At 50.6% G+C, this 12,017-nt stretch overlaps 1 protein-coding gene across 50 annotated transcripts in view; it reads left to right on the forward strand.

The window, feature by feature from the left end:
* The window catches only part of LRRFIP1 (LRR binding FLII interacting protein 1), a 146,207-nt gene that overhangs the window by 57,083 nt on the left and 77,107 nt on the right, over positions 1-12,017 (forward strand). For 3 of the 50 annotated variants that reach the window (XM_082465562.1, XM_082465600.1, XM_082465555.1), the window contains exon 1: positions 2,598-2,993. The exons of 40 other annotated variants lie outside the window; for them this stretch is intronic. In XM_082465562.1, the coding sequence (XP_082321688.1) occupies positions 2,928-2,993 (66 nt within the window). In that variant the 5' untranslated portion in view covers positions 2,598-2,927. Of the gene's footprint in view, positions 1-2,597; positions 2,994-12,017 lie in introns of those variants that run through there. 7 more of the 50 variants (XM_082465591.1, XM_082465583.1, XM_082465588.1 and 4 more) reach the window with 4 other exon arrangements.

Raw genomic sequence — 12,017 nt, forward strand, 5'->3', positions numbered from 1 at the left:
GGGCTGGAACACATGTCAGAACACAGAGGCCTCTCATCTAGAAGGAAGTTAGCAAAGCAGTTTTCTCTAATTTGCTACTGCTTAGTAGAATCAGAAATCTCTTGTGCCTTTACTGTCATTATTTTATTGTTGGTATTGTTAGTTTGTTCCTGGGAATAAAACTAGTCAACCAGTTGCTTCTTCCCCCATGATAGTGTCCTGCAGCCAGGCCCTCTCACAGCTTTTGTGGAGGCTGCGGGTTTGTTGTCTTCTCTGGGGCTACCCACAATGTCTCCTGGTTCTCAGCCATTTAAACCTGTCGTTGCCCAGCTTCCTTCCCGCTGCGGAGAAGGGCAGGAAGGCCTGGGCGCCTGGAGGCCAGGAGAAGAGAGCGGGCTGAGGGGCAGCAAGGCGGCTCCCCTGACTGTGCTCAGTGGGGGTCCCCCCCTCCGCCCTGGGCACTTTCATCATCACTGTCATGTTTCAGATGAGACTCGAGACACAGAGGCTACATGACTTAGTCATGATCCCACAGTAAGTGGCAGAGCCAAGAACTGAGCCAGATGGTTTAATTCCAGAGCCACTTAACCCCTTCCCTATGTGGTTTTCATAAATCTGATAAGTAGCCATTGGACGGCCACCTGGGAGCTGGGGAGGGTGCAGGTGTCTACAGGCATTGCCCTGTGACAGTCAGGACAAAAGAAGCCTGTTCCCTGTGCCCTGCTCAGGGACATGTGGTCATAAGGTTCCAGGTGGCAAGTAGCTCTAGAATTTGCTTATCTAGATCAGAATATCCAAACTGAAGACTCCCAGAAGGCGATTTTATTAACTGGCTATCATTCTCATCTGTGGAGCTCTTAAAGAAAATCATCTTTGCTTTCCACCATAGATTCCCTAAGTCCCGTACTTGTTTATGTAGAACAGCTTAAAATTATTTTTGCCAACTAGTTTAACTCCATAGAGTCAAGAACTGTAACGCACTGACATATTTTAAAAGTGTCATAGCAAGAAAACAAGGTATTAAAGGTATGCATTTCAATCTCTCTGAAAATTATTCTTGCCAACCTAACGGTGCTATCCGGCAAGGCTCGGCGCTGTGTTCCCGCTCATCAGAGTGGAATCCTGCTGTTTCTCCCGCACAGGCCACTTCGGGTCTTTACTCGGCCTTGCTTTTCTGCTGCTGTCCCTACTCTCTCCTAGGTTAGGACCTCGGTCCCTCAGAACCTTCTCTGTTCCCCACCCCCCTACGCCCCCCGACACATACACCCTTCCTTCCAGAGCCCCCTGCCCTGAAGCCAGAGCGGGAAGGCGAGTGCACACGGGCCTTACGCTAACGTGTTACCGAGAAGGAGGTGAGTGGGGCAGAGAGTGGGGAACTGGGGGACTGTAACATTTAAATGTATATTTGCGGTCTGTCGAGGCTTTCGCTGGAGCCGCCTTTGCAGAGAATTAGGCCCAGCCGCTCTGTACTGAAGTTCTCGTTTCGGGGGCGGGGAGGTGGTCTTTCTGAGAACGGCCTCCGAAAACGTGCCCCCAGGGCATGGGCAGGAAGGGCCCGGGGCCGCCTGGACGCAGGGTAGGAGGCGGGGGGGGGGGGGGGGGGGGGGCGGGGGCGGGGGCGGGGCGCGGGAAGCTTCCAGGCGCCACAGGCAGGGGGCTGGGCCGGGGCAGGTTGGCATTCCGATGAAAATCTGCGTCGCTTCCTGCCCGTCGCTTCTGCTTCGGCCTGGCGAGGTCAGGAGACGTTTCGTTGCTTTGCATGTAGGACTTGTAAAGAACGAGCGACGCGAGTTCTGCGGCTGCAGGAGGCGCGTGCTGGGCGGCCGGGGCCCCGTCCCGCCGCTGGACGCTCCTCTCCGCGCCCTCTCCGCGCGGCGCCCGGCGGGGACCTCGGATCGGCCCCTGCCCCGCACGACCTCCCGCCGGATCCCTGGCCGGTGCAGCCCCCCGGCTTTGAGACGCCGCATCCGCGCCAAACCGCGTTCTTCGCCGCCGCTTGCGGAGGGGGAGGCGGGCGGGGCCGCACCCGGCCCTCGGATGCTTGCTCTCACCCCCGCGGGCCGCGCGGTGTGGGCGCCCTGGAAGCCGGCCCTTTCTCCGGGTGACGCGTTAGCTGGGTACCCCGACCAGCAGGTGCTGCGGGGCCAAGGCGAGGTCGTCGCGGCCGCAGAAGCTCACTTCGGCCTGAATTTGGAGAACACCTTGGGGAGGGAGCCCAGCACCGACGGCGAGGGGGGCGGGGGCGGGGTCTGGCGGGGCAGTCCGCCCCGCCCCCGCGCGGGCCCCGCCCCGGGGACCCCGCCCCGCTCTGGCTCCTCCCCCAGAGGACCCCGCCCCTCGCGCAGAACCCGCCCCCGCGCAGGCTCCTCCCCAGGGCGACCCAGGCCACGCGCGGGCGCCTCCCCACTCCCCCACATCCTTCGAGGCCTCTCCCCTCGCCCTCTCTCGGCGGGTGGGTGGGCGGCCGACGGGGCTGTGGGCGGGGCCGGCTGGGGTCCTTTTTCCCCACCGCCTTTCGGGTGGGGGGCGGAGGAGGGCTGGGTGGTGATTAATAACCGCGGCGCTGGGGCGCGGGGAGGAGCGCGCGCTGATAACGGGGCGGGCGTGGTGCGTGGTGGAGCGCGGGCGGGACCCTCGTGGGTGGAGGGCTGGCGGCGGCCCCAGCTCCTCTTCTCCCGGGCGCCGCCACCCCAGGCCCGCGGGCTCCCGGGCTCCGGCCACCTGCGCCCCGCCCCTGCGGCCGCGCCCCAGCCCCGGAACCGCGGAGGCGCGCCTCCGCCTCGGAAAGGGCGAGGTTCCCGTCCCGACGCGCGGATTTGTCTCCGGGCAGTAGCCCCGCCGTTCTCGGCATGCGGCTGCGCTGAGAGCCGGTCCGCCCGCGGATCCGGGGAGCCGGGCGTTGGTTCCCTTTCCCTGCTGTGTGAGAAGGTGGACCTGCAGCCGGCAGGATGACCAACCCTGCGGCCGCGCAGAACCAGGAAATAGACTGTCTGAGCCCAGAAGCTCAGAGACTGGTAAGAAGAAAACACATTTTCGAAACTTTTGGTTCTGACTGCCAGTGTTTGGTCCTTGTTGATGTTCTAGGGGCCAAGGGCAGGCGGCACCTTCCGCCGCAATCATCTGTGCCCCGGGGAGGTGTGGGGCTGCCTCGCCTGGCCGGGGACCCCCTTAAACGAACGTCCCCACGCGAGCATGAGCGGGGGGGTGGCCTGCTCTCGGTTCAGTTCGCGGCTCGGTGTGCACTGACCCCCCCCTTGCGCCCTGGAAAGCACATTTCCCTGGGCAGCGCCCCTCAGCCGGACGGAAAGGAACTTCGTCTGGTCCCCTCTGCCCGCAGTTACGGCCTTTTGACGGGCTCTGCCCAGCTGCGTGACTCGGCCGCGGATCCAGCCGAGGTGTGAGACCTGCGCGTGGTCTAGAGTTTCGCCCAGAACTGCTAGTTTGATGTTTTACAAAATACAGCACCTAGGAACTGGTGCCCAGAGGCGGTGCCCTCACTCTGAGGCTGGCACCCCCAGTGGCTGGGTGGCTTGGAGCACTTACCCTGCGCTGGGCCTTAGAACCAATGGGTTGCACCCGGTTTCTCTAGTTCCCCCGAGGACCCCAGTTCCCAGATCCACTTTGGCTGGTCTCCTGGGGTCTCCGGGTCCGGAGGGGCTCCTCCCTCTGGGGGATTTTGCAGTTATCCGGCTCAACACCCAGCGTTGGAACCATGGATGTGGGAGTAGTTTGGTGTTAAAATCGGGCAGGGGGTGAGGTGGGGAAGGTTTGTAACTACCCCTTTTCATGTGGCTTGTGGTTGATGACGAATGGGAATATTTAAAGGTGAAAGGGCGCAGTTTGGAAAAGAAGTACATCATTAAGTTAGTACTGCAGACAGGGAGAGAGAGACCCTAGATTTCCACTTTATCCGGCCTGTGTGGAACCTTGATAAAAGTGTGAACCCCAAATAATCACTCCTTCACCAGGTAGGAATTAATCACCTACTGAGTGTTTGTGGAAGATTCAAGATGAATAAGACTGCCCCGCCCTGAGCTTCCCGGTCAACACCAGAGAGGGGTGTAGAAACAGGTTCTGATGAATACGCACTTGAAAATTACATTCCTTGCCGAGGACAGTCAGGTGGATGTTTTCAAGGTTCTGGTAAGTGTGCTCCTCTGACCTGACTTAACGTTCCACCCCCGGACCTGACCTTTGGAGCTGGTTCCTACCCCTTAACCTAGTTGGGAACCTACAGAGAGATCCTTGAATCACCATCAGGGAAGGGCCCTTGGAAGAAAGAAGGATGGGAATGCCGCTGAGAGATGCCCAAGCTCCCAAGGAGCCGCCTAGGCAAACCATAGATGGCAAGAACAGGCTGATGTTAATCCTGGGCAAGATTTGAGCTCAGAGGAATGAACTGCTGGGCAAGGAGAAGAAAAGAGTGACCATGGAGAACAGGATGTGAGGAAGGGAGCGTCAGGCCGTCAGAGGCAGGAGTAGAAATAACACCTGTCACCCGAAAGCGCTGGCTGCACCGTCTCATTAACCCTTAACTTAACCCTGGGACTGGATCTGGTTGAGATGCATGCTTCACAGAGATGCTGCTGGGAGTTGGTGACAGAAGAGACCGGAAGAGCTGCTGATTGAGGAGGTGCTCGGTGGGCACAGCCCACCTTCTCCCACCCCCAGTTCCAGGATCCAGTAAGCTCTGAAAATCAGAAGTTGTTTCTGTTTTTTGTAAGTTGTTAGCAGGATTCATTTGGCAGTGATGGGAGGCTATTCGCCGCCCCCAAGTCTCATCTTATTGTAGGTATCTGTGCCAAGGTCCCCAGGTCCCATTTGGCTGATGGGAGGCTATTTTCAGTCTTTATTCTTCTTAGTGTGAATATTCGTACATTTCTCTGCCGGCGTGTTAAGGTTCTTGACTAAGGGCTGTTACTCTGGGTTGTTACAGAATATATGGTGTATGCATCTTGTTACCTTTCTAAAATCCAAAAATGTTGAATTCTGAAACACATTTGGTCCTAGGGGTTTTCAGTAATCAGTTGTGAACTTGCTTAAGTAAATAGCAGCAAAAACTTTTTTAGAGCGGAACTGTTTTTTGAGGTTAATGGTTGAAAAGGAAACGGTTGCTGAAGGGCCAGTGGGGTGGGACGTGTCAGAAGGAGTGGCCCAGCAGCCACCCTGGGCGGTAGCGTTCCAGCGGGAGAACGGTGGGCATTTCAGACTGGCTTGTGCCGGCTTGTGTTCTGCGCCCAGAGACCCTGTGTCCCGGGATCAGGGGTCTCCGGGGAGGAGGAGGGCCGGGGCCACCTGGGTGTGAGGCCGGAGCTGGGGTTGGCAGGAGGAGATGGATTCGTCCAGCTCCATCTCACGGGGCCAAGAAAAAAGCAGGATCCGAGCAGGAAGTCCAGGCTCCTTGCAGGAGAGGACAGTGTAGAAACCATGTTTCTTTAACTTCTGTAACTTCCCCATGTTCGTGCCGGGTTGTGTCACCTCTGGTCGTTTTCCACATACTGATTAGCACTAAGTCCTCACAGACGACCAGCCCCATTCTGAGAGAGGCTGTCAGGGTAGAACGTGGACCCCCAAGTCTCATCTTACTGTAGGTACCAGTGCGCAGGTCCCCAGGTCCCGGTGGCGAGGGGACATGTGGATGAACGGGGCGGGGGGGTTAACACAGTGCTGGGGGGCTGACCCTGCTGGGCTCAACAGAAGACCTTTGAGCATTGGAATCGTGGTTTGCTTTAGGTGAATCATTTCCCCAAACAGTTAAGGTATAAAAACAGTTAAGTTAGGTCTTTTCTCATGGTAGCAAGAGTGTCCCACTAGGGCAAAGATGGAGACTCAACTTCCCTTTTTCTTTAAGGGTTAGTTTCTGTTCAGCCTGAGCTAATATCAAAGTAGTGGAAGCCTCCTTAGCAAACTTTTTGTCAACCCTGCCGTCTAAACTGCCACTTACAGTGAGCACAGGAAATCGAGTTATTTATAGCGGCTGAAGTGTTTTCAGGCAAAGTTGATTGGTGTATTACCTGATTAGAGTTTGGTTCTTATCTACTTTCTACAGAATTATGAGGCCACATGTTGGTGTGCTGTGTTTGCTCCTCAAAAGGCAATGTTCAAGAGGAAATTCTTATCCCTGAAAAATCAGGCTGTGTGACTCAGCAAAGGAAATGTGTTTTTTTTTTTCCAGAACCCACAGACTTTATTTATTTATTTATTTATTTATTTATTAAACATCTTTATTGAAAGGAAATGTTTATGACTAGTTACTCATATGCCAATGTTTCCGAAATATCTGATCATATTTAAAAGTTTTAATCTTGGAGCTCCATTGGCCATAAGGTTCGAAATACTAACCTGTTAAGGCAGTAAGCCTGTTACATCTCAATATATGTTAGACGTGGGTCAGGGAGAAGAGGAATATTTATTACTTTACTGCTTTTACTCTGGGCCACCCAAATTTTAGTCTGTGTGTGTGTGTTTTAAAGCAGCTTATTTCCATATTTTCATGGAATGGATTTACCAGAACTTTCATTATTCAGACAGTCTAGATAAAATTAAGTAAATGAACTTCTTTCTTCTAAGTTAAACAAAGCACTATTTTGACTACATCCAAGATTAAGTGATTCAGAATTGCCATGTGTTTGATTGCAGACCACCTCTAAAATCCCCTTTCTGCGCCTCATGTATTCTTTTGGGGGAGGGCCAGAGTTTCAAGTGGTTTTCTCCTTAATACTGTAACTTGACAACTTTAAAGCCGTATAAATAGTTTTGTTTGGACGCTAAAGTACAACTACTCTAGTTGTAGTTTAAATTACTATAAGGAAGATTTACTTTTTGTTTTAACTACAATGTTTCATTTATATGTTTGTGTAATAGAGCTTATCAGAGCACCATCATTTCTGATCCTCACATCTGTTTTATTATCTCTGGCCAGTGGGTGTGTAGTCTTCCTGTGGGAAGAGAAACAGGAGTGGGCTTGTGGTGTGGGTGGGGAATCTCCACCTGCCTCCTCTGAAATCTCCCCAGCACTCTTTCTCCTGGTGAGTGCTTCAGCATGTTTGTCTTCTCCTGGTGCTTTTAAACCTCCTGTGAGCTGAATTCACACCGTCGTTGTAGAAGACACTGTGTAGGTAGTAACAGTAGGTAGCATCTCCCAAACCCCTGCCGTGTCAGCCCTGTTAAGTGTCTTCTGTAGAAGTCTTCCCTTCCCCTTGCATAACCTCAGAGGTGGTTTCGTTATCTCCACTTAACACATAAAGAGAAAACGGGCTCAGAAAGTTCAGGGGACTTTCCCAAGGCCACACAGCCAGCAGTCAGTGGGGCCAGTTCAGACCCAGCCCTGCTGCTTCAGAGCTGGTACTGATGATGTCAGCACCGTACACGATGCTCGGGCAGGTCTGGCAGGCAGTCAGCGAGTATCACTGCTCTCGTCAGGCTCTCTTTTGCAGCCCTGGGGCCTCACAACCCCAGTATCAGGGCTGAAGGGTTTCTTTTTACTAAGGCAGCCTGTTAGGACACAAGACCTTGCTCCGGAGTGCGTACTGAAAAGTCTTCATTGGATTAACGTTTCCTTTCTACTTCTGGTAGTTTTTCAGACAAAAGAACACTCAATGAACTGTATTTTTTCTAAATAAGGAAAGGAATAGTAGAAATGGCAGAGCTGCAGACATTTTTATTTTTCTGTTTTTCGTACTGTACCACCTTTTTAGCTGTCACTTGTGTCACGCCACGCTGGGAGCCGCTGGGCACCAGCCTCATTCCTGCGTGCTGTAGAGCTCCTCCCCGCCGTCCAGACAGACAAGCTTGTTGAGGATGGAAATGACGGCTTCCGGCTCTTTCCTAGCCGGTTCCAGGAGAATCACTTGAGCATAGGAAAGGCTGTCAGTAGTTGTGTGCGGCCTACGTGGGAAAGTGTGGAGCTGCCGGAGGGTCCAGCCTTATTCCGAGAAGGAACGGTGTTAGTGTTTTGTGTCACCTGAAAGGTGTGGAGTTGGCAGGGAAGACCCTGAGTGGAGCAGGTGAAGTGAAGGGTATGGAGCCCGCAGGCATTGGCTGGAGGGCACCTGTCACCTGGAGAGCTGCACAGGTGAGGCCAGGCCGCTCTTGCCTGTCACCCGTCGGTCCTGCCGGGCACACACAAGGTCATTTGTGGCCATCACGCCCTCGCTTGTAACTCCAGTGTGTTGAGACTGTTGAAGGAAGTGTGAGCACCACTCATCTCAGAAAAAAATTTTAAATGTATTAACAACAAGAGAACTTTATTTGCATGGGAGATGCTGTGCACTGTTTTTTGGTTTTTTTTTTAATTAATTAATTTTATTTATTTTTGGCTCCATTGGGTCTTCGTTGCAGTGTGCGGGCTTCTCGTTGTGGTGGCTTCTCTTTGTTGCAGAGCACGGGCTGTAGGCACGCAGGCTTCAGTAGTTGTGGCTCGCAGGCTCAGTAGTTGTGGCGCACGGGCTTCGTTGCTCCATGGCATGTGGGATCTTCCCAGACCAGGGCTCGAACCCGCGTCGCCTGCATTGGCAGGCGGATTCTTAACCACTGTGCCACCAGGGAAGTCCTGTGCACTGTTTTATTCTTGGTTTTTTTTTTTGTTTTTTTAATTTTTATTTATTTATTTATTTATTTATGGCTGTGTTGGGTCTTTGTTTCTGTGCGAGGGCTTTCTCCAGTTGCGGCAAGCGGGGGCCACTCCTCATCGTGGTGCGCTGGCCTCTCACTGTCGCGGCCTCTCTTGTTGCAGAGCACAGGCTCCAGGCGCGCAGGCTCAGTAGTTGTGGCTCACGGGCCTAGTCGCTCCGCGGCATGTGGGATCCCCCCAGACCAGGGCTTGAACCCGTGTCCCCTGCATTGGCAGGCAGATTCTCAACCACTGCACCACCAGGGAAGCCCTGTGCACTGTTTTTATTCATCAGCTTGAGCGTGGGTCATTGTTAAGCCAAAGATTGTGTTGCGAAGTTTGAATAGGTAAATGTTATTAGTCTGCTCTTGATAAAGGAACATGAATAATTTTGTTCCTGATTAAAATGTTTGTTATTCTGGTATGTTTTTCCGAGAAGCAAAGTCAGGAGATTTCCAGTAGCAAAATGGGGAAAGAGAACTCTACGGACAGTCTCAGGGTGCAAAGAATTCACCCCAGTGTAGAGACATAGCATTTCTGCGGCAAGGGGAGCACCTAGAGATCACGTCACCTGGTCCCCTTGCCCCCCGGTGTTGAGGGCTAGTGTTCAAAAGTGATGCAGTTTGTCCAAGTTCACATAACGGGTCAGCAACAGAGCCGGCGCTGGTAGCTTGGTCTTGAGACCCCTCTCTGGACAGTCTCTGTCTTCGGAAACTCAGGGCCCCGCTGAGAACACCACAGTCACAGCCGCGAGAGGTGGCTTTTCCACCTGGTCCCCCACGAGCCGGCTCCTAACAAGCAGTGATGTAAAGTGGCCTTGCGAGGTAGAGGCTTCTTTGAAGGCTGCTGTTTTATCATAAAATTCCGTGATCATTTTACAGTCCATAACTCATCTGATTTGATTTTGATGGAAGCATAGTGTTTTAAATAACCAGTTAAAATTTAGTCCTTAACTTTATGTCCTCCAAATCGTCAAGTAAAATCGATAACGTGTCTTGTTTATTTTGTGGCTTAAGCACTGGCCCCCAGACCTGTGCCCTGAACCTGTGGCTGGGCTGTTTCAACAAGCATGGCCGTGCAGTAGAGGGGTTCATTCCCCCCCATCCCACCCCGAAGTTTTAAAACTGTGGTTTGCAGCTCTGTCAGACCCAATGCCCCTTTTTTATAACAAGTTTTTAACATCCTTATTACTAACCTGAAATGAAGTTCCTAGGTGGTAAAATCTCCCTTCACACATAATTTCAAGTCAATATAATGTTTTAACTGTAACATTAAAAAGAAATAAAATGAAAGTAAATTGCAGTGACGGAATGTGAATATTGAGAGTAACTCTTGGGAAGGTTCTGAACGAAGCCATGTGTGATCTCCCCTTGATTTCCATGCAGATTGCATTCCTGGAATATTCAGTGTATGTTAAAACTACTCAGAATGTATTTTGAATTTATAAGTGAGTTGGAATGAATTTGTAGGTCTGAAAGTTATAATGTGGTTTTTCTATCTGCTTGAGTAGCCAATGGGAAAGTTCCTCATTGTGCGGGCCTGAGTACAGGATGGTTGGCATACCATGCCCTGCCCCCTAAATGCCATTAGTCCCCTCCTCCAATCACTGTGAGTTCCCAGCACCCCCCCCACAACAGTTCCAGAATGCCCTCTCGAGCGTTGGCCCTTCCCCCATTGACAACTGTCATCCCACAGTGCCTTCTTCTCCGTGGCCATCATAATTACAGTCATGGCTGAAAAGAGCAGGCCCCCTCGTGGGGGAACTTACCGTGATTGCCTGAGCGAGGGGTTTGGAAAGATGAGATGTTGAGAGTGGAGTAAAATGCACGTGGCAGCTGAGGGACGCGGGGGCAGTGGACACATGTGGTACAGAGGCCAGGATCGCCACTGTTTCTGAGCTGCCAGCTGGTATACGCTCCCTCTCCTGTTCCTGCCTGTGCAGGAGAACGCATTGCCCAGTCTGCTTGGTTGCTTTGAATAGCAAACTATTTTTAGAATCTACTGCATATGAGGAGTTGGGGGTTTACATAGAAAACAAAAGTTGGTAGCTGTTGCCACTTCCTGTAGCAAAGTCAACTCAGGAAAATCATAAAGACCAGAGAGGAAATAAATAAAATAGAGATTAAAAAATAGAAAAGATCAATAAAACCAAGAGCTGGTTTTTTAAAAAGAGAAACAAAATCAACAGACCTCTAGGCAGGCTCACCAAGAAGAAAAAGAGGGAGAACCCAAATAAACAAAATAAGAAATGAAAGAGGAGAAATAGCGACTGAGACCACAGAAATACAAAGAATTATAAGAGAATACTATGAACAGTTATATGCCAACGAATTGGACAACCTAGAAGACATGGGCAAGTTTCTAGAAACATAACAGCGTGCCAAAACTGAGTCAGGAAGAAACAGCTAATTTGAACAGACTGATTACTAGAAGTGAAATAGAATCTGTAATTAAAAACAAACAAACAAAAAACCTCCCTGCAAACAAAAGTCTAGGACTAGATGGCTTCACTTGGGAATTCTACCAAACATACAAGGAAGAGCTTATTATAGGTATCCTTCTCAGACTATTACAAAAAAACTGAAAGGAAGAGGGAACACTACCAAATTCATTCTATGAAGCCACCACCACCCTGACACCAAAACCAGACAAAGACACTACAAAAAAAAACAAAATTGCAAGCCTATATCTTCGATGAATATAGATGCAAAAATCCTCAACAAAATATTAGCAAACTAAATACAACAATACATAAAAAGGATCATACACATAATTAAGTTGGATTCATTCCAGGGTTGCAAGGATGGTTCAACATACGCAAATCAATCAATGTGATACACCACATCAACAAAAGGAAAGACAAAAAACCACATGATCATCTCAATAGATGCAGAAAAAGCATATGACAAAATTCAACATTCCATTCATGACAAAAACTCACCAAAGTGGTTACAGAGGGGACATGTCTCAACATAATAAAAGCCATTTACAACAAACCCACAGCCAGTGGGTTTTCACTCAGTGGTGAAAAGCTGAAAGCCTTCCCGCTAAATTCAGGAACAAGATAAGGATGCGCACTCTCACCACTTCTATTCAACATAGTATTGGAAGTCCTAGTCATAGCAACCAGACAAGAAAAAGAAATACAAGGTATCCAAATTGGAAGAGAAGAGGTAAAATTGTCACTATTTGTAGATGAGATGATACTCTATATAGAGAACCCTGAAGTCTCCGCACAGAAACTGTTAGCACTAATAAATGAATTCAGTAAAGCAGCAGGATACAAGATTAATATACAGAAATCTGTTGCATTTCTTTACACTAATAAGGAAGTATCAGGAAGATAAAGTAAAAAAACAATCTTGTTTAAAATCACGTCAAAAAAAAATACCTAGGAATAAACTTAAACCAAGGTGGTAATAAAAGC

This window comes from Balaenoptera physalus (assembly GCF_965194825.1).
Source record: "Balaenoptera physalus genome assembly, chromosome: 6".
Classification (NCBI taxonomy): Eukaryota; Metazoa; Chordata; class Mammalia; order Artiodactyla; family Balaenopteridae; genus Balaenoptera; species Balaenoptera physalus.